The 23,149-nt window shown below is 40.3% G+C and overlaps 1 protein-coding gene across 1 annotated transcript in view; it reads right to left on the bottom strand.

Annotated features, from left to right (window-relative positions):
* NALCN (sodium leak channel, non-selective) overlaps window positions 1-23,149 on the bottom strand; it is a 282,164-nt gene that overhangs the window by 205,045 nt on the left and 53,970 nt on the right. The window contains exons 7-8 of the mRNA XM_027115885.1: window positions 5,851-5,993; window positions 5,617-5,721 (exon numbers count right to left, since the gene is read on the bottom strand). Of these exons, the coding sequence (XP_026971686.1) occupies window positions 5,617-5,721; window positions 5,851-5,993 (248 nt within the window). The remainder of the gene's footprint in view (window positions 1-5,616; window positions 5,722-5,850; window positions 5,994-23,149) is intronic.

Raw genomic sequence — 23,149 nt, 5'->3', positions numbered from 1 at the left:
ACAGAGAAAGGAACTCTATCTTATAGAAGCCACTTATTTGGGGCTTTTTGTCCCTTGCAGCTGAACCTAAGTTAACACAAGTGGCTTCATTTTGAATGTCCAATGATTTATTTCAGTTTTAAAGATACTAACTGTTCTCCTCTCATTATATTATTAATATAGGTTTACTATTAAATACTTAGAAAATGTGTATGAGCTGTAAAAAAAAATCTTAAGCCCATTCCCCAGAGACAAGCACCCCTAATATTTCAGAGTTAACCTTTCAGGTATATTATGCCCACACACACATATAAACATCAGACCCTTTTACTGCATTAATATGTTATCTGCATATTTTCATATCAATAAAGTTCAATCATGATTTAATGGCTTGCATTTATTCTAATTTCATAATTTATAATCAATAATTTATGACTAGAGTTAATTTTCTTTCTCTCTCTCTTTCTTTCTCTTTCTTTTTTACTGAAACGCCTCCATAAACATTCTCAAATGTACATCTTTGAGCATTGACCAGAATTTTTCTTAGGATAAATTCCTAGAAGTACAATCTCTTTGTCAAATAGTTTACATGTTTTTAAGGCTTTTGACACATATTGTCAAACTATTTTCTAGAAAGGATGCTCTAATTCACACTTAGTAATTATGTATGAAAGTACCCCTTTCTCCACCTTTCAGTCAACAAGAAAACCTTTTTTTGTTTGTTTTAATAGAAAAGAGAAGCCAGAAAAAAGATAGCACATTGACAGCAGGGCCTGTAATGACCAAATTAAAAGGAGGTAGGATCTCAGGGAGCAAAACTGAAGACTCTTATGGCTGTGGAGGCTGGTTTTTTTTTTTTTGCGGTACGCGGGCCTCTCACTGTTGTGGCCTCTCCCGTTGTGGAGCACAGGCTCCGGACGCGCAGGCTCAGCGGCCATGGCTCACGGGCCCAGCCGCTCCGCGGCATGTGGGATCTTCCCGGACCAGGACACGAACCCGTGTGCCCTGCATCAGCAGGCAGACTCTCAACCACTGCGCCACCAGGGAAGCCCAGGAAGCTGGTTTTGAGCCCCCATTCTAGCACGTACCAGTTATGTAATATTGGATAAAATAATTAACTTTCCAATCCTTGTCCTTTTTTAATCTGCAAAGCAGAGACAATAATAATACCAACTTCACAATGTTATTGTGAAGATTAAATAAGATTGCTTGTAAAGTCAATAGCGTAGTGCTTAGTGCAGCTCTCAAGATATGTGATTTATTGTAATAAAGTGTTATGAATTAGTGGAGTATTACCAATAACCACACGAGCACTTTCCTCTTAGTACAATCACTTGGGAATCCATGGAGGTTTCAGTCTCGAGAATCATCTCATGCTTGCCTGTTTGCAACTGCCAGCGTTTTATAAAGGGTCACTTGATTTTGCTAAGAATGCTTTGTGGATTGTTCTATTGTACTTTAGGCAGAATATCATCATCAATGACAACAATAACAGATTATCTAATGGGAGGTGGTAGAGAATGGATCTTGGTAATACAGGTGACCACTAGCAACTGAATTAAAATTCCAAACCCAAGACACACATACACATTTGGTAATGAAAATAAAATCCAAAATTTATTTTGAAATTCCCATGCTCTTTGGGTTCTTTCAAAATCAATCATCTTAAAAAACAGGTAATAGGGCTTCCCTGGTGGCGCAGTGGTTGAGAGTCCGACTGCTGATGCAGAGGACACGGGTTCGTGCCCCGGTCCGGGAAGATCCCACATGCCGCGGAGCGGCTGGGCCCGTGAGCCATGGCCGCTGAGCCTGAGCGTCCGGAGCCTGTGCTCCGCAACGGGAGAGGCCACAACAGTGAGAGGCCCGCGTAACGCAAACAAAACAAAACAAAAAAACAGGTAATAGTCATTATCACACAAAATAATGAGGGTGGGCACTTGACTTGATTTCTTAATTAAATAATATACTCAATGACTTAGACTCACAAGATATAATTCTCATGTATGGCTTCCTATGATGAATGTATTATTCCATTACTATAGTTTCTTATTAGAAGGAGCTCACTATTGTACCTTCTACCAAAGTCTTCCCAGAAATTGCTTTCACTAAATTGCTTTCTCACATATTTTAATGATGTATATTCATGTGGAAACCAATAGTCTTGGAACGCAGTAAACAAATTTTTACTAAAGTTTTGTTTTGGAGCATTACATTGTACACATCTTTTCATGGAGGAGAAATTCTTTTTATTTTCCATCATGTGCCTTTTCATCTATGCCTTTCTGCCTTTAAGCCGGTATTGCACATTGACACAGAAGTTGTTCCAGTATTGTAGGAACCCGTATTCTGAGAAGGTTCATGGAACTACAGAGGAGAAAGAATTCCTGTGTCCTTTTATCAGCTCCACCCTTATCCGTCTTGTATCTTATTAATTCAGAAAACATGGGCCAGCAAGTGTGCTCAGTCAGAGACAATGACAGACCCAGAAATTATTGCTCTCTTTAGACAGTCAGAATATTTACTTACCCATCCCTCAATATGACCCTACTGGGCCATGATTTGTATATAAAAGTTAGGTACGGATTGATTGCCAGATGCTGCCTTGTGTCTCTTGTCACTATATATACAAAACTTAGCCTTGCAGGGCCCTAAAGTTTAGTTCTTTCGGTTCTCTTCCAGGGAAAGTGAGATAAGCTCATTCCTACTGTGAATCAGCCTAGATCAGAAGACCACACGACTGGCAACAGGTATCTGAGGTGAAGTGTCTATTAGAGAATGGGAGTGCAAGTCTGGACCGGACATGCACGATGCCCAGGACGTGTTCCGCTAGCACATCGGCCCATCTCAACACCTTTCTCTGGGGCAACACCCCTACAAATGTGTAGCATGGGAAGTCCTATTGTGGGTTGACACAGGGGGCTATTATATCCTGGATGTACAAATCTCTTGCACTTTAATCCAACATATAACTGAGCATGTGGCAACAGTGACCTGTGTCAAGTGATTATGCAGGTACGAGAGTCACCTTCCCCATCAGAGTTCAGGCAAACTACTGACTACTAATCTGCAAATTTCCACGTCGTTTTCCTTTTGTTTCCCTGCTACCTGCTCTATTATGGTCTCCATAAGACCTTTGGCATTAGTTTTTCTGTAATTTGTTTCTATGCTGTGACTCTGAGGCAGGTTGCTTTGTTATTTTAAAGAAAGAGTTCTCATCACTGATTCTCTTTTGCCTCTTAACATATCAGAGCCATTCCTGTTGAACCTCTTAAGATGTCGGAAAGCCCCTACTTTATCCTGTTAATGTGTATAATTTTTCTTTCTACTCATGCAGCCCTCCTGGAAAGTCCAGGGACTTAGAAATATCAACAGGTCCACCATCCCCAGGACCCTCTTTGCCCTCCTATGAGGATAACTTACAGAGAACAACTGCAGACGTCCCACATACTAGAGGAAGACAAGAACTGACTTCATTTCTGAAAAGCTGTGTGCTTCACAATACACAGCCATCTTTATTTTATTTCCCTAAAGCCCATCTGTTTTGTTAGAATTAGAAACTTGTGATTTAGTGTTTTAAACCATCGAACGAGAGGGCCTTTGTGCAGAGTTGTCTCTGATTTTACAAACGTAACAGAATCACGGCAAATGATGCCTCTCCCTTCCACACACACAAAAGCATCTGGAACACTTGCTCAGTGGCTGGCGAGGGGATGGGCGGGGCCTGCAGCCTGTTGCCAGGCAGCCCAAGTGGTGTTTTACCAGAGAGGCTGCTGCTGGAGCTTCGGTTGCTTAGCAACCAGGTCCTCAGCCATAGCATTTTTCTTAATGAAGGTTTTTCACAATTCTCTGTGTGATTACCTCTGCTGAATACCTAGACGCATTACGTCTGAATTACCACCTTATTCCTCCTGATTAAGGACAATTTTGCAACAAAGCAATTTTGTACAACTGTGTTCACAGTCTCTCCACATTTGACTTTCTATTGTAACTGCTGGCTGACTCGGTGGCACTTCCAAACACCACTTTTCCAGCTGTGGTTTTACAACTAAGAGTTACTTAATAAGCACTATATGGTTTCAAAGACATTTTAGGTCATCTCTCAGGAATATCAAATGTGAGTTCTGTGTGGAGTTCATAGTTCTATGTCCCACTTTGTTCTCAATATCTATACTGGAAAACACACCTCCACGAGGCTGTCACTCTATTTAAAAGACATGTCAGAATGGACTTGGAACTTTACGATTTCTCATAGTTCACTAAAAAGATGAGAGAAGAAATGAGTACTAGATGTGGCAGGCTCACTGAAGGTTTTCCTACATGCCATCTGTGACATAACCTAGATAACACTTAAAAAAATCTTTCATGGAAGTTTGAATAGCTGTTTGACAAAACTGAATAATATAAATCCTATTTCATCTATAATGAACTAGACCATTCGAACTTTCACAACATCATAAAAATACTGCACAAGGCTCTTCCAAATATTAGCATGTTTAACAGCATTTTCACTATTAGCTATTAAATATAAATATTTTAATTTTTTTTACCTTTGCACTTCTTCTTAATTTTATTCCTCTGCTTCCTCATCCCCACTCCCAGTGAGCCACTATCCTGAATCCTTTTCTTTATAATTTTAATACATAGGCATAAATACAATTATTAAAAAATAATATATTATTTTAAAAGTAGTAATTATATAAATATAATTATTAAAAGTTCAATTTGGAGATCTTCAAAGTAAAATTTGTACCTCGGATCTTTCACAGATACCTTTGTCCTAACAGACCCGTGTAAGTATTTACAAACTTATGTTAAATTTCTCTTAAAATTTAACATTAAAGCAGTAGTTGCAAGGCATAACATAATTTCATTCTCAATTCTGGAATTTTTATTTTCTCTCTCTTTTATTAAGATTTATACCAGAAGAAGATATATAAACCTATTCTTCCTCTTTCTAACCACCAAGAAACAAACACACAAAACAAAACCAAAAATAAAAACAAAAGACATTGGATCTGAATTGCCCTCTTATGTAATAAATGCCATGCCACTTCTAGTCAAATTCTAGGATACTTCCAATTTCTCGGAAGCATAGTGGAAACCTTCTGAATAGGCAGTAATTCCTCAAAATTCACAGGCATGCATTTGGGATGGAGGGGTCTTCTTCATAATTTATTATATTGTGATTGGTTCATTCTGAATGAAATAAATTTTCCTTCCAAAAAATTCTAATCCTATACATAAGGGCCATTATATTGGTTTCAATTACGTGAATATTTTAAAATGGGGAATTCCACAGTTGCTATATTTTATCAGCAAGTCCTTGGAGGACACGTGATGGTAGAATCAAATCGAAGGTACATAATAAATATGATAAGCCTGGTTTTCTGTCAAACCCACCCATGGGGCTGTTAAAAATATAGGTGCCCTTGCCCCATCATCCAGAAAATCTGATTTAGTCGCTCTGGGTTTGGGGCTTTGCACCTGTATTTTTAAGCAGCTCCCTCAGTGAATCTGATTGCAGAAGTTGGTGATAACAGGGTTTCTCAAGTCCCATCAAGTCCCATCCATTTCCAGGGTGGTGCAGAGGGACACGCCCAGTTCGAGTGGGTTACTCATCATCTCCGGATACTGTACCTGCGTCGTGGCTGTCGAAGTAGTGCTGCTTCTAGATCCCCACATCTGTTGAAACTGTACCCTGATTTCTGCAAATGTTTCAATGATGACAGCAATAAACACATTCTGAAAGAAAATGACAAACCACATTTACCAAGACTGGGCGTAAGGGAGTGAGGGCAACTGAAAACAAACAAAAGATCTGCAGAAACTGTCAGAAAGCATAGACTGGATGAGTACTAATTTTTAGAGTACCTTAACAAGCCAGGCAAGGAAGAAAATAAGGGTAATGAAGTAGAAATAGGAACGCCAGCGGGGAAAGCTGTCGATGGCTCTGTACATGAGGAATACCCATCCTTCCTGGGATGCAGCCTCGTACACGGTGAAGATGCTGGTGCCTGTTAAGAGAGAGGGGAGCCGGCTAAGCTGGGGTGGACTTTTGAAATGAGAAAACATTTTTCAGAAACACAATCAATATTTATCCATGCTCATTTTCTCAATGACAAAAGCTCTTCTAAAGGGACTCAAATTACATGCAACATTTTATTGCTCTTAGTCTTAGGATTTTGATAAAGTTACTTCTGACTTCAAGCCAGGGCAGTTTTAATATCTCTAGCAATGAAACAATTTTAGGTTACAGATTTCGCTGTTAAATGCATTTAACAATGAGGAAAAGAACACTAACAATCAAGCCAAGTAAAGATATAATAATAAAGGATGGGTACCTTGTACGTTTGCCACTTGGGGCTTAACACTTTCAGCGTGCGGAAAAGCACTTGAAATAAGTCCGAGAACTGGGTTTCATTTGAAATCACATTCTCATGGGGAGAACTAAAGTATCTTAGGCTCCAAAAATTCATGTGATGGAGCCTGTCTTTGGATTCCATGGTGTTTACACTGAACACCAAAACGTAAGTTAGTAAATCATTAAAGAGTACTTTGTATCGTCTACGAGAATTGCCTCATGGAAAATACTACTGATAATGAAAAGAAGGAAAAGGGAACAATATGTGGGCAGAGTTTTGAACATATGGTTAAGAGAATCTAAAATGTCATTCAGAGGAAAGCCAGTGTTTAAGCCTCATGGCATTATGAGTATGTGTCATTATTTCCCTATTTTACAGATGGGAAAACTAACGCACATAAAGTGTAGGGAATTTGTCTAAGGATGCACACATAATAATTAGGGGAACTAGAATTAACCCAGGCACTCAGGAACGAGGACCTGCATATTTAACTGTGATAATATCCTGTCTCCTGACATCTTTTCTGTGGCTTAGTTTCCCCATCTGTAAAATGGGGAAATAATAATTAAGACATACCGCAAAGTATTGTGAGGATTAAATGATTTCGTTTCTGTCAAGCACTGACATTTGATGAGCACTTAATAAGTTTTAGGCATTATTATAAACAATGAAAATAACTGCTCATTATTTTGTGAAAAACCATACAAATAAACAATATAGTACTCAGTTGAAGTTGTTTGCAAAACAAATATGATATGGGTTTTTATTCATAAAACTGGTAAACATTTGTACCTCAACAAATTCCACTGCTATAAATGAATTAAATTATTACAGAATATAAAGCCAATAGCCACCCATATATGTGCTAATTTAAAATTAGAATGTGCATACAATCAAATGTCCAAACTAAGAAGGAGGTTTTACTAAATTTGCCTGACGTCTGACTGCCTCTCTGGGCCTGTGCATGCAGGAAGAAGAACCAGAGCATCAGTGAATTCGAAAGCACCCAGAACAGCAGAAAAGTGTAGCAGCAAATGGGGACAAATGAGAAATAACAAGGCTTGAAAGAAAAGCTGAGACAAAGAGGGAAAGCGGATCCCTGTTTGGTGAATGCCTATTAGGCACTAATCTGTGCTACGTAGTTTATGTAAAATATAACTTCATACATGTACTGCCTCTCATTTTAAGAATCATATTTGGTACATTGGTAAGTCGTTGCCATAGCAACTAGTATTTGTAGAACACGTTTAGTTTCAAGGCTCTTTCACATACTTAAATGCTAAGGAAATCCCTGTCTAATTAGGCAGGTAGATGGGTAGGTGGGTATAAGCACAGATAATATCCATCACATTTCACAGAAAAGCAAAGTGAAGGTCACTAGATAATGAAGTTGTCCGAGTTAAAAAGAAACAAAACCAGAATCTAAACCCACATCATCAGGCTCCAGGTCTTAAACTCTTTTTTTCTTTACCATTTACTTATATATATTCTTGCTTGGCACCGGGGCTTTAGAGAGACCTTATTTTCTCTTATTCTCAATTCAAATGAAGTTATCGATAATTATTTTCTGAGGGACTATGTTTATAGTTTATAGTCTATTGAGGAACTCATACAAGAATATAACTTTTAAGAGAAAGGTTCACAGAGGAACAGCACACACCAAATATAAAATGGCAACAGAAAACAGAAGTGACTGTTTCCATTAATGATCGCTACGTACTAAAAATATACAACGTTTTTGCTTTTATGGTCTGAATACGAAGGACAATTTTAACATGACGTAACTTAAGTCCCTTATTTTTTTCTAGTTATGTGAACTAAAAAAAGAAAAGTGGCTGCAGAAATCCATTATGAATTACCATTAAAGTTTAACTGCTTTACCAATTGAGCATTTACAGGTAACATACGAGGATCATCAATGTAAGATTAAATGTGAAAGGAACACTGAAAATTATCCTTCCTCTAACTTGCGCAGATCTTTATTACACCTACAGGGAAGATGCTATTTGAAATTAAGTAAAAAATAGTATGTTCAATGAGTAATCTTGAAGCTTTTACTCCATTTTTCCTAATTCGACACTGAAGAAAGAAAAGTAGGAACCTTCAGTACAGCTCAGAGAGCAAGGTTTGTTGCTACAAAGAGATGAGACACTTGTGAAAGTGGAACCAAAAAACTCCCTGAGAAAATGCTTATTCTTGAAAAAAGTGTTTCCCGTGTACATGAACGATGCGGGGTCAAAGGCTTCGGGGATGTCACTGAGTTGCAAGAGCAAAGGCAGTGGAATAAGACAGCCCTTCCTCACCCCTTTCCTGCTCCTGACTTTGACAAATGTACGAAAAGAAGATCACTTTTGAAGAGGCTGTCCACTGTTGAAACTGACAAAATAAAATGTATGATCTTCTTACTTTCTGTGAGAAACTGGCCACCCTGAGCATGAACTGTTGCCGCTCACACTTATTTTGCACATCCTGCCCCCTCTGGCTGCCCCGGTGCTGCCAACTCCCCTGTGGTCCTCCAGCCCAGCTCGCCTCCTCTGCCCTCAGGCCACTCGTGACGCTGCTCCTCCCAGAGAGGCCTGAGCTCACCTGTATCCTGTCACTTGTCACACTGACTTCTGTTACCTTGTTTGTCTCCCTAGCTAGGTGTCAGCACTCTAAGTTAAAACTGTATCTTTCACTTCTGGACTTGGCATTGAGAAACACTCCAGAACTGGTGATAAATAAAACAATGATCATATATTATAGAGACACAGGAAGGCCTTCCTCATATACTTGGTTTTTTTAATCGATTCATCCTTGGTGTAAATATTACACAGATAATTTGGAAACAAAGGGAACTTTTATAACTGACTTTATATTGGGCTGATTTTCACAATTCACTTAAAACACATACACATATATCAATTTAAAAGCTCACGCTACAGAGAAACAGGAAAGTTTTCCTCTATGTTTAATCCAGAATGGGACATTGCTAGAAAACAACATATTGATACATACAAAACACTTTTTCTAGATATACTCCAGAATATTTTTAGTCCATTTGAATTATGGAACTAAAATTTCTAGCTGAAAAGACCACACTTTTGTTAAATGAATAATGATTCTACAATAGCACCTGGAAATAGAATGCATTCTCTTTCCGGAGCCCGTGTGGCCTGCTCCAAAAATACTTCTGGGAAGCTCCTGGAACAGCATGGCTTTCTTAGATCCCAAAAATCTCAAAGCACAAATGCAAGCCATATAAGAAACAAAATCCCAACAGTGATACTCAGCTCGTCAATTCTCTTAACTTCATTCATTCTTCTTGACCTCTTCCTTTGGTGGCTTGAATTCGCTAGCTAAAAAGACCCACAAGTCTACATTTAGAAGATAAATCCTCACCTGGGAACTTTCTACAGGCTACCTATATTGAGACATAGTAGAGGATTTTTTGAATAGCTCTGAACAAAATTATATTCCAATCTGTTTTGACTATCTTTAGGATATTTACTGCTTGGTTGTCTTCCGTGAACTCTTTTTCCACGAAAAAAAGGGAGAAATTGACTGTGTCCTGGGAATATTCCTTATTGTGTCTTCTAGTCATACATTATGTGACACCATTGAGTCATCTGACTTTCAAATGACAGGGTCATGAAATTGTGGTGATAACTAAGCAAGCTACAAACTTGGGGTTCCTATTCCACCAAACTTCCCCTCACCATCTCCCCATTTACCTCTTCACATGAGTTGTACCCTCAAATCTGATGGATGGAACTCAGGTGATAATAAATTTTATCCAACAGTGGTGATTAAAAAGTAAATCTATTTGTCATGAGACAGTTAAAAACACATACTATGTTAAGTTAAAAAAAAAAAAAAGCCAATGAGAGAGATGTGTATTCTTAAGGTGGACATCTGGATTCAGCATAATCAACTTTTGTCACTAAGGCTGGATGCCTCCAGATACATGAAATGTGAAGAAGGTCAGGAGACCTACACAGCAAGGAAGGCCCACCCTGACTTACAGAGGTTTGTTAAATAAATCAACAATAATTAAATTACTTGGGATGATGTCACCTTTCTAATGAAGAAAACCTTCATGAAAATGTTTTCTCTTCCTTGAAATTATGTTTAATTTTACTAAACTATATTTCCAAACCAATTATCACAAGTATTTTCCGACAGACTGTGCTATAACTTTATGATTATAATAATCTATACACAACTCATCCGCATGCTTAGCTGATGATCGATCCACAGGCATTCAGCCTGAGGATTGCCGAGTGGCCACTGAGTTAACAAAACAAAGTAACATTTTTTATTTGCTCTTCCAGAACATGGAGCAAACACAAAAGGACTTCTTTTCTTCTAAATGCTTCAAAATGTATTTAGAAACCTTATGGGTTTTGAGGTGAATTTTTGCTTAGAATTTTTTTTTTTAAACAATTAAGCCCTCCTTTTTTTTTTTTTTTTTTGCGGTACGCGGGCCTCTCACTGTTGTGGCCTCTCCCGCTGCGGAGCTCAGCGGCCATGGCTCATGGGCCCAGCCGCTCCACGGCATGTGGGATCTTCCTGGACCAGAGCACGAACCCACGTCCCCTGCATCGGCAGGCGGACTCTCAACCACTGCGCCACCAGGGAAGCCCTAAGCCCTCTTTTGACACAACTTTGCCTCACTGGTGAGACCACTTTGTCGGTTACCTTAAACCTCACTGTTCACAGCACTAAAGCTTTGCGACAAGATCAAAGGCCATATGGAAAAAAAAAACCACACACATATGTTTATATATATTTTCTAAGTGAAACTTCTTTTATAAGTCGTAAAGATTCTTAGTTGAAATGTATTTCTTCAGAGAGAGAATTTCTAAACACCCAAGTGCTAAATATGAAATACTTCTAGAAAGGGAGAGGTGAAAGCTTTAACTACAGTATTCACAAATGGAAAAGAAGTGTTGACAAGGCTGATGCTGACATTGGCAGGAAAGTTTAGGCATAAAGTAGAGCAGTTCCAAGGATGCCGAGCCCATATGCCAACTAAAACAGTCCCTGCCTCTGGAGTTGGGCAATGTCCACGGAGGCTGGAAATAAGAGCAGCAAAGCAGAGGTCATGACAGGTAACTGTCACGCCCCTGCCTTTGAAGAGCAGTGGTTTTAGATCAAAAGAGCTTCTTGGAAATTTATTTTCCATTAGTTGATTAAAACACAAAACAAAACTATGCTTAGCCGCAGTTAGCTTTCAGCGACCTTCCCTAGCATTCAAACTGTCCACTGCTTCTAACCTATATGACCTTCCTGGGCCTCAGACTCTGGCCATAATGGTACTTGCTGGTCACCACTAACACATTAAATAAATGTTCTTTAGTAGCTTTTAAAATTTTCTCAAAAAGCAAGCAAATCATACCACGTAGGAAATGTGGTTTCTTTTAGAGTGTTTTAGCTTTGTCACTCACTTGTGAAAGATCTATTGGAAAGTACACTCAAAAGAAATCAAGGCAAAAAGGCCAGAACGTCATGTAATTCTTAGGGAGTTACCAGTTATGACATTAGAATTTCATAATAGTCCAAAATCAGAACCAAGCATTTGGAAAAAGTACTAAGACTTTCTTGTCTTCATATCTGGGGACACACATGGTTCATATCTCTGCATTACCAGGCACAAGCAAGGAAAATACAAATTAACTTTAAGGTAAAGTTGGTCAGTCTGCCTCAGAATAGCCACAATAGTGAGAATTGGTTTTATTTTTAAATAAAACTGAACTAGTAAATAAGCACAGGATAGAAAGATCAACCAAGATTGGAATTAAATAATTTTACTTTTTTGTTCAGAGGCATTTTAAAATCTGATTCAGGTCTAAGTGGGATAGAAGAAAGACACCTGAGTGATATTGACCAAATGTAATTAACAATAAATGAGATAAGAAATACAAATAACATATGGCTTTAACTAAAAATAAAGTTCTTGTGTTATGATAAACATAAAATTTCCATAATTTACAATGAAAGATTTAATTATATTGATTTAACCACTGATATAATATAAAACCGAAAACAAGAACAAGTTCTAATATAATTCATATTAACACTATAATCGAACAGTTACAACTGAATGGGAAATAATTACTTATTGTTAAAAATTTAAAACTATACATAGGCAAATATTTGGTCATATATCTTCACATTGATATTATGTGTACAAAAATATTCACAGAATTTTTCCTGTATTTGCTGTCTATTTTCTTCCATAGACTCCTAAGGCTAAAACAGGTTTTAAAATTCAGTTTTTCAACTGGTTTAGATTTATTTTTTGGATGTGTCACAGATATAATTTTAGATTTCTTAAGGTTATATACTAAGATTGAAAAACAGTTTGCATGTATTAAAAGCTGTGTTAACAAGGAAGCAAGATACTATGTTTTCCTACCAGGCCAGCATTTCCAATGTAAACCAGAATTCTACATAGGTGAGATAAGAATGTTAGCAAATAGTAAAAACTTTCCAGAGAATTAATAGACTTTTTTTTTTTTTTTTTGCAGTACACGGGCCTCTCACTGTTGTGGCCTCTCCCGTTGTGGAGTACAGGCTCCGGACGCACAGGCTCAGCGGCCATGGCCCACGTGCCCAGACGCTCTGCGGCATGTGGGATCCTCCCAGACTGGGGCACGAACCTGTGTCCCCTGCATCGGCAGGCGGACTCTCAACCACTGCGCCACCAGGGAAGCCCTGCATTGAATCTTTACCTCGCATTGGGAAGGACTGATATCTTTGATGCTCTGTTGTTAGGTGCATATACATTAAGGACTGTTGTGTTTTCTCAGAGAACTGACCCTATATTATTATGCAATACCCATCTTTCTCTCTGATAACTTCTCTTGCTCCGAAGTCAGCTTTGTCTGAAATTAACACAGCTACTCCTGTTTCCTTTTCATTAGTGTTAGCATGGTACATCTTTCTCCATCTCTTTACTTTTAATCTATCTGTGTCTTCATAGGTAAAGTGGGGTTCTTGCAGACAACATATGGCTGGGTATTGGTTTTTAATCCACTCTCTTAGTCTCAGATAATTGGTATATTTATACCATCCCCATTTAAAGTAATTATTGATATAGACAAATTAAATGTACCATATTTGTAACTGTTTTTTCATTGCAATTGTTCCTTGTTTCTTTTTTGCCTTCTGTCTGCCTCTCTCTTTATATGATTCCATTTTTACTCCTCTCAGCATATTAATTATACTTCCTTTAAAAAATTTAGTGGTTGCCTTAGGGTTTACAATATATATTTACAACAAATCTAAGTCCACTTTCTAATAATACTCTACCTCTTCATAGACGGTGCAGGAACCTTATAATAGAGTATTCCCACTTCCTTCCTCCTGTCCCTTATAACACTGCTGTTATTCATCTCACTTATCCATAAGTTCTAATCACCTAATGTACTGTTTCTATTATTATTTTGAACAAACAGATACCTATTAGGTCAGTTAAGAATAATAAAATATTTTATTTACCTTCATGTATCACTTTTCCAACACTCTTCTTCTTTATGTAGATCTGAGTTTCTGATCTACACCATTTCCCTTCTCTAAAGAACTTCTTTTATCATTTCTTGTAAAGCAGTTCTGCTGGCAACAAATTCTGTTAGATTTTGTTTGTCTGGGAATGTCTTTATATGTCCTCACTTTTGAAAGATACTCTCGCTGGATACAAAATTCTAGGTTATTTGGATTTTTTTACACTTTAAATATTTCATTTTACTCTTTTTTGCTTGCATATCTTCTGAGGAGAAGTCCAATATAATAATTATTCTTGCTCCTCAATAGGTAAGGTGTTTTGGGTTTTATCCCCCTCTGGCTTCTTTCAAAATTTTCTCTTTGTCTTTAGTTTTCTGAAGTTTGAACAGAATATACCCAGGTGTAGATATTTTGGTACTTACCCTACTTGGTGTTCTTTGAGCTCCCTTTACCTGTGGTTTTGCATCCAAAGTGAATTTTGGGAAATTCTCAGCCATTATTACCTCACATATTTCTTCTGTTCCTTCCTCTCTTCTCTTTTTGGTATTTTCATTACATGTATGTTAGCCTTTTTGTAGTGGTTCATAGTTATTTGTCATTCTGTTCCATCTTTTTCTCATTCTTCTTTCTCTTTGCATTTCAGTTTGTGAAGTTTCTACTGACATATCTTCAGTCTCAGAGTTTCTTGCCTTGGCTGTGTCTAGTCTCCTGATGAGCCCACCAAAGGCATTTTTCATTTCAGTTAGAATGTTTTTGATCTCTAGTACTTCCTCTTGATTCTTAGAGTTTCTATTTCTCTGCTTACATTACCCATCCGTTCTTGCATGTTGTCCACTTTTTTCATTAGAACCCTTAGCCTATTAATTAAAGTATTTTCAATTCCAAATTACTTGATAATTACAAAATTCCTGTCATATCTGAGTCTGGTTCTGATGCTTGCTTTGTATCTTCAGACTGTGTTTTATTTGCCTTCTACCAGGCCTTGTAATGTTTTGTTGAAAACTGGACATGATATATAGGTAACAGGAACTGAGGTAGGTAGGCCTTTAGTGTAAGGTTTTATGATAATCTGGTGAGAGGTTAGGCTGTGCTTAATGTATGCCATATCTGTAGGTGTCAAAGGCTTCAGTGTCCTTTAGTGTCCTGGTTTCTGTGTCTCCTGCTGTCTTTACGCTTCCCCCAAAATTCTTTCTAAACAGACTCTGTGTCTTGCAGCTAGGTTGTAACCTGGTTATCATTTTGGAGCCCTGTTAATGTGATGATAAAGTGTTGGAGAGGAGAAACATTCTATAATCTTATGATTAAATCTCAATTTTTTTAGTCAGTCTTGAGTCCTGGCTGTGACCTTCAGAAGAGTTTCTTAGACTCTTTTTCTCAGTTTATGTGATGCAGAGAGGCCAGAGGGGCTCTGCTCATCTACCAGCCCTCCTCCGAGGTCAGATGAGGCTCTGGGAAAGCAGATGTCCTCCAGGGCATGCCTGTGTCATGAACAGAGGGCTCTGGGCTTATTTCAGAATAGTCACTGTTCCTCTCCCCCTGCAGGAAGCATGAAGGAATTTTTCTCTGATCATCATCCTAAGAACTGGGTAAGGCTCCTGGAGGTAAAACTCATGAAAGCGTTGGGTCCCCCTAAGACTAGAGGGATTGTCAACTCTTAGGCTAGTCCATGCTCTGCCTGCAGGAATTACCCAACTTTAAGTGTCTCTGGCACCAGTGGCTTCTGCCCCTGGGGAGCAATGATTCTCTGCATTTGCTGTCTCTCCAAATTTCAAAGAGCACTTTGCCCTGCAACCTCAACTCTCTGTCAGATCTAAGAGCATTGCTGACTCTCAGAATTGTTGGTTTTCAGTTTGTTTAGCTTTTTTTCTTGTTGTGAGAACAGGACTGACAACTTCCAAGCTCTTTACATGTTGGAGCAGAAACCAGAAGCCGTTAAATAACTTTTTTTCGATTTAAGGTACGGATCAGAAATAGCATGGGCCAATGAGCCTCCTGTCTGAATAAAATGAGAGTTCTAAATTAACAGGCAAAGGCATAACTCACTGCTCACCTGCAGTCTAGTCTGCTTGGTCACAATTTGGCTTGTGCACTAGTAACAGCGTAGGGGTGAAAAGACCATCATGAGCACAAAGTAAGGCTAGATTACGATTGTAAAGCCTCTTGGGGCCGGCCCCACGCCACGGTGTCAGAATCTTACTGTGCCGTATGTGGATTTCCCCGTTACTAATGTTTTTCTCCTTACACCTTAACAGCTGCCTGTTTTTCTGCTTGATTTTAACAACAAACTCTAACACAACATTCGACACAGACAACAGCACGATAATAGGACAGTGGAGAAGGAGGAAGAATAAATCAGATTCATGAGATATGGTCAAAGTACCCATTATATAACAGCACAACAAACTTAACCAAAGCCAAAGAGCTCTGAGCAGCTGTGATCTGGGCGGCCCATGCCTGGAATGAAGTGGCTCTCCACACTCTCATGAGGCACACTGGCCAGACTGCTACACAGGTCAGAGCTCCTCTGACCAGCGATTGGACCTTTCTAGCAAATACTGGGCTCATGACATTAAGAGAGCCATCAGGCACTTGCACTGTGTCAGATGGTATGATATTCACTTTTTCACCCCTGGGCAGGAGAACGACAGAAAAATCATCCTTGGGAATACTACCTAACATCCAACGTGCAGAGAAATATGTCTGGAATATGGAGTAATTATTTAAAGCTTTAATAATCTTTTATTTAACTATTATTCAGCAGGGATATAATCATACTCATTCTTCTTCATCAATAATAATAATAATTGTTATTTAATAATATACTTATTATATTTATAACATAATAATTATTATTATTTGCTGATGTAACTCAGCATTATACAATTAAAAGAGGGTTTTCACGAACCTCCATAACAGATTCACCCAACAACCCTGTAGATTAGGAATGAGAGGACAGGGCAGGTGTTGCCTCTTTTTTGAAAGATGAGGAAATAGAGTTGAATGTTTTACCCAAATCTCTTACTTGATTAACACCACCATTCTTTGCCTTCTCATCAATGGTATTGACTTAAGAATTGGGAATAAGTACCCACTATGTTAGCAGTGTTTTATTATTCTCTTAAACTTGAATAAATTTGCTATTACTTTGATAGACTTATATCACACTGTCAGCACAAACTGCTGAAGTTTAAAGGGGGCACAAGGACTTTTACCATCTACATAGCTACTTGAGTGAAAAGTCTCTTTCCTTTGGCCCATTTAGTTTTTCCAGCCTTTTAAACCCTCTGTTTTGACCTAGGATTCTTGAATACTTCTTGCTTTAAAAAGAGAGAACAGAGAACAGACTGATCTTACTTGCATGACAAATTCTCACCCAACCATATCTCTTGCCTCGCTTCCCCCCAAAGCTTTGATTTTAAGGGATGAGCTAATCCTCTGCAACATAGGACATACCATTATTTATCTTATTTTATCGGCAGGATGTAGTAGTTTAAAAAGTTTGTCCAGTTTTTTTTTTTTTAATTTATTTTTGGCTGTGTTGGGTCTTCGTTGCTGCACGCGGGCTTTCTCTAGTTGCGGCGAGCGGGGGCTACTCTTCTTTGTAGTGCATGGGCTTCTCATTGCGGTGGCTCCTTTTGTTGTGGAGCACGGGCTCTAGGCACGCAGACTTCAGTAGTTGCAGCACGCAGGCTCAGTAGTTGTGGCTCACAGGCGTAGGTGATCCGCGGCATGTGGGATCTTCCCGGACCAGGGCTCGAACCCGTGTCCCCTGTGTTGGCAGGTGGACTCTCAACCACTGCGCCACCAGGGAAGCCCTGTCCAGATCTTAAAGTGTACATTTCTTTATTTTCCTCCCCCTGGAGACCGTAAACACCACAAGAGCAGCCTGGCCTATGACATAATGATAGGCTCATCTGGACAAAATGTAAACAAGTAGGCTAAGTGAGCCAATGACAGTAAAAAAGCAGAGAGCAGGTCAGGGAGAGGGGCTGATGGAAATTTTCAGAGAGAAAAAAAAAAACGCATGTAAAAGGGAAGGAAGGATGTCTTGGATAATGAGAAGAGAAGGCTGCTCAGCTGCCTTCTCGAACGGGCTCCAAACCTGGACTGTCTGCCTTGATTTCTACGAAGAGATCGTGCCTGGGGCCAACTGGTGACCCACACCAGCTGCCAGGGCTCCCAGCACCGAGACAGCAGACTCGCTTTGCCTCCTAAGGATGCTCTGTGGTCCTCACCGGTGGTCACAGAGAGGCTGCCCGTTCCCAGCTCCCTCCCCAGGGCCTCACTCTAGCTTAATGGCTCTACTTTCTCCCCACCCACCCCCTTTACCTTCATTCTGCTGCCTCAGGGAACCCTTCTCCCATATGGGTCCTCAGCTAGGCAGATAAACCCTTGGTTTTATTCTCGAGGTCTGAAAGCACTGGACGCTCACAGATTTGCTCCCATGTACGCACCCCAGCCTCAGAAGTCCAGGCATTATATCACTCTGTTCACTGAAGTGGCTGCTGTAGTATTTTAACCCCATTTACAGAGGAAGAAACCGGGGTGGAGGCAAGTTGAGTCATCTGTGCAAAGCGGGATTTGAACACATGTTCCTTGGACCTCTTCCTCCTCAGTACTGTGCCACTGTCTGGCTTCTGCCTTGACGGGCCCGAGTCCCCTGCAGGGCACGTGCTGCCACTGCTTCCTCCTCCCGCCAGCAGGCTCACTCCAGCCTCCAGGGATGCTTCCTTCTCCTTCTGTTCCCTCCACAGCCCGTGCTGCCACGGAGCAGGGGGCTTCCGGCTGTGGCGGTCACAATTCTGACGTCTCCTTCTGAGACTGCATAACCCTCAAGCTGAGGGGAAGCAGAGAGGCTCATCTCCTGCCCCTGAGGGTCATCCCTGCTCAGGGGAGAGAAGGGGAGGGCCCCTGGGGCTTCCCTCCTGATAGGACGAGGCCTTGTTCCTGCAGAGGGGTGCCTCTCTCCCCAGCCCTTCCCCACTGTTCCCATCAGACTTCCCTTGCTGGGCGGAAGTTCAGGTGCTGTTGTCGGACGCATCTTCCTGGCCTTTAAGAACCCAGGCTCCTGCCTGTCGTTTCTGAGGTGGAAGTGGGGGCTTCTGAAGAGATGTCTCCAGTTGCTGCAAGAGCCACGTGTGGGGCAGGCTTGGAGCGCATGCTGTTCTGGAAATATCCATGGCAATGGGCAGGTGTGAGCAGCTCCTTCCGGGCCACGAAGATGAAGGCAACAGAAGAGGCTCAAAGAATGTTCTTTAAAAAACCACGTACATTTGGCTACTGTGGGTAGATGCTGTACAGTCAAGTAAGGCACATTCCTCAGTGATCTGTATTTTCTTTGCTCAGTGGGGCATCTAGAAATCAAGAGATGAAAATACTGGGGAAAAAAAATCAGTTCTGTTTTATGAAAAACTGAAAAAGCACTGGAAAACAATACAGAAACTAGACAATCGTGATTGTTTTATATAAAGAGCACTGTGTGAAAATCCTAAACACTGGTACTGCTTTACATCATATTTGGATATAAATATTTTCTGACATTGGAAACGAGTGGAAAAGCAAGTCCTTGGTTTGACTTTTCAGGTCTCGCCGTTACTTCCTGGTGCTTAAAGACAAATGCTGATCCTTGTGTCGACTGGCAATTAGTATCTTGAATTCAACCCTGAGATCAATGTGGACTCAGCCAGAACAGGGGCGCAGCTGCATTCTCCTGCACGCATTACAGAGGTCACTGGGTGCCTTTGTGACCAAAGCTCCCCTTTGTCTCAGGGGGAAAAAGCCAGGCCTCAGGCAGGTTAGGTTCTAAGCAGCGCAGTGACACCCTGGGCTGCATTAGGCAGCTCCTGCCCGAAGAAACCACAGACCCCTGGCCACGGAGCCAGAGGGACAATGAATGACCCCGGCTCCCTGGGACCGTCATAGATCACGCAGATGGAGAGAACCATCCTGGTACATGCGGGGCCCTTTACACGTTTTAATTCTGTATCGACACCCTGGCAAGTTCATTCTTACCTCTCCTCATTTATAAATGAGGAGACTGTGGCCCAATGAGGCTAAGAAGTGTCAACCACAAACCAGCACTTACCTTTAGCACTTGCCATCTACCTCTACAAGGATTAAATCATGTGCTGCTGCAGCTGTTGACTTTCAACACCCCCTGAAAGGACTTCAGGGTGGAGATCAGAAATGAGGCCCTCTGTGCTCCGGGGAAAACTGGCAGAACAGGTCTTCGGATGGATATTTTCAGGAGCCATTTTTAAGAGCCCAATTCTTGTATCTCCTCATATCTAGAAAAGCACTAAAATCCTTCATGGTGATGTCTGCTCCTCGTGACTTGCAGTAACCTTCACGAGACTAGCAGAAACCTTCGGCAAAAAAATACGTGCTTGATTGGTCCCCGTCGCCAATATCACATATATACTGACCTTCCCCACCTTCCTCTTTGGAGCAGTTTCTCAGAGCCATCTGAAGTGCTGTCTCCCAGGCTGTAGTCCTCATTTGGCCCCAAATAAAACTTGACTCGCAACTCTCACATTGTGCATTTTTTTTTAAGTCGACAGAAGCTTGCCAAAGGTCAGCCAGAAGTGGCCGTCTGGAGCAGTGTTCCCATGCATCTGTGCCTGCCTCTAAAAACTCTGTTCTTTCCACTCGGCCACACATGTCTGAACTTTCTGAAACTTTTCTTGGCTTGGTTTTGAGGAATCTGAACAAATTCCTGGCTGGTATACTTTGTGAAAGCAAAATTCTGCTTTTAAAATTAAACAGACTAGCCCCAAGGAAAGGGAGGGGAGGGGCGGTGAAAATTCCTCCAGTGTTTCTGGATTTGCAATGGTTCTTTGGTGTTTCTGTTTGGGGTGGGGAAAGAACACTGATGCGCCTCCTCTGCACGCCCTAGAAGTTCCTCAGATTTTTGTCTCACTTTAAAGTATGGCAAAAATTTTAGTCACTTTCACTTATGGGGAGAGTCTATGAGGTAAAACAGAACCACATAAAATTCAAAAGTGCCACTTTAGTTTTGGTGTGTACCTTCTGGGCATAGTGATACTATCCGAAATTCTATGACTTTGTTCTGTGATACAAATATTTGAGAAGTAGAACATAAAATTGAGAAGTTCATTATATAAAATGCATTTGTTTTCACTTGAATCTAAATGGCTGGTTTTTAGAAGATATTTTTAATGGACTGGGCATTTTGTCCTTTGCTGGTCGCTCTTCCAGACTCTTCCTCCCCTTGTTGTGGGCATATGGCTGCTCAGCTGGAGAATATACTTCCTGGAATTTCCTGCAAGGCGGTGTGGCCTCGTGACAAAGTTCTCCCTGATATGGGCAACTTCCACACCACCTACGAAAACCCTTTCACTGGACTCGTTTTTCCCTTCCCCTTCACCGGATACAAACAGAGAGGCCGGGCTTCCCCGGTGGCGCAGTGGTTGAGAGTCTGCCTGCCGATGCAGGGGACACGGGTTCGTGCCCCGGTCCGGGAAGATCCCACATGCCGCGGAGCGGCTGGGCCCGTGAGCCATGGCTGCTGAGCCTGCGCGTCCGGAGCCTGTGCTCCGCAACGGGAGAGGTCACGACAGTGAGAGGCCCGTGTACCGCAAAAAAAAAACAAAAACAAAAACAAAAACAAAAACAGAGAGGCCAAGGGCAAACTAGGAAAATATGTGTTGAGGGTGCAGGGCTGCCATACACGCTTCCCACCCAGACCCACAGGACAATGACTTCAGAGAGAAATAAACCAACTTGTATTTTGCTTGCACCGTCCCATTTGGGGGTTCCCTCTTATGAGCTTACTTTACTCCAACTATTACATAGACTAATAGTAGCTTATATTCCATGGGCACTGTTCACAGAAATGGCTGGTGTCCAGGGAAATGTCAGTCTGGAAAAATATGCTATCTCAAAATTAATATATAAACATGTTAGGACCTCATACAAATACTTGAAGCAGATTTGGTAGTTCAGGAAAACAAAACAAGGCAAAGTTCCAAAAGGCTTTCCATAAAACAGCTTTTTTCCCAAAAAACCACTCTATTAACCTTGCCCGGAATTACTGGCATGCTGAACCACAGGAATTCTTATTCTACACAGACTCTCAGCCCAAAGAATGAATTCTAATCACAGATCTGAAATAACAAGGTGAAATTAACAATTGAATGTCATATAAAGACTTCCTTAAGATTCTTGGAAATGTTCAAAGGAGATACTTTAAACAAGAGATTGTTACTTTTTAAATACAAGGTTTGGGTTTCATGACTAAATGGTTATGACTTAACAATATGAAGTGATGAATTACTTCTCAAGAATAAGAGCTATACTTTATCTCATTTCAATGCTCTGAAAAATTTGCCAAAGGAGTGTTATTTCTTGCTGAAAAATATTAACACATAGGCAAAGTCCTAAGAATAACAGACACACACACACACACTTCAATATTTCTAAACTCAGACATACCCACAGAAAGTCACATACTGGAAAGGACTATCAGTCTGAACCTTGTTTTTCTAGTCAAAGAAATATGAGAAATCTTTAGTACTGGAACAGGAAGTATTCTGGCAAACCACCAAAACTACTTGAACTCATAATTTATGATCATAACAATGGACATCTCAGTGGGATATAAATCTAACACTGCAGAATCTGATGAAATGTAGGATGTATATGCTTAACTGTCAGTCAAAACATACTCATTGGCTACTTCAGCACATCAACCAAGCTATTTTATCTATTAGCAGAGAATTCCTAAAGCAGGATGTTTGATAATTATAAAATAATGCCACATGGTTTAAGTGAAATTCACATTGTGTAGCCAAGCTTTTGCAAATCTGATCATTTTATTTTATAGAGAATATGCTCATCTCAGCCATTGTTGACTTTGTATTTTTGACCAAAATTAAGCAAGTCTCACTGATTCATTGTAGAGTCAAGGATGTAAGCTTTCTTAGTTTAATCATGTGCACTTTTCATTAGTCAATCAAGTTTCCTGTTTTAAAAGAAAAAGTTACATGAAGAAGTTCCAACAGCTGTAGCATTTTCAGTCTAATCAAATCCCTCAAATTTAATCTGTGATGAAGATGAGATCCTCATCTTCCCATCCTTCTCCAAATGTGCTCTTCCATTAGTTAACAATGACTCTTTCTAATCATCGTTCAGGTCAAAAACCTTGGAGTGATCTTTCTCTTTTAATACTCAGCCAATCTATCAGTAAAACCCATTAACTCAACAAGCACTGTATATCCAGGATCTTCCCCCCGGCCTCCACGGCTACCATTCTGGTCCAAGCCACCACCACCTCTCACATGGGTTATTACAACCGTCTC

The sequence above is a fragment of the Aethalodelphis obliquidens genome, unplaced genomic scaffold, assembly GCF_003676395.1.
Source record: "Aethalodelphis obliquidens isolate GAN/ISIS:26980383/991018 unplaced genomic scaffold, ASM367639v1 scaffold15, whole genome shotgun sequence".
Lineage (NCBI taxonomy): Eukaryota > Metazoa > Chordata > Mammalia > Artiodactyla > Delphinidae > Aethalodelphis > Aethalodelphis obliquidens.
Note: the sequence above shows the minus strand (reverse complement) of the source record. Positions and strands in the feature narration are given on the sequence as shown.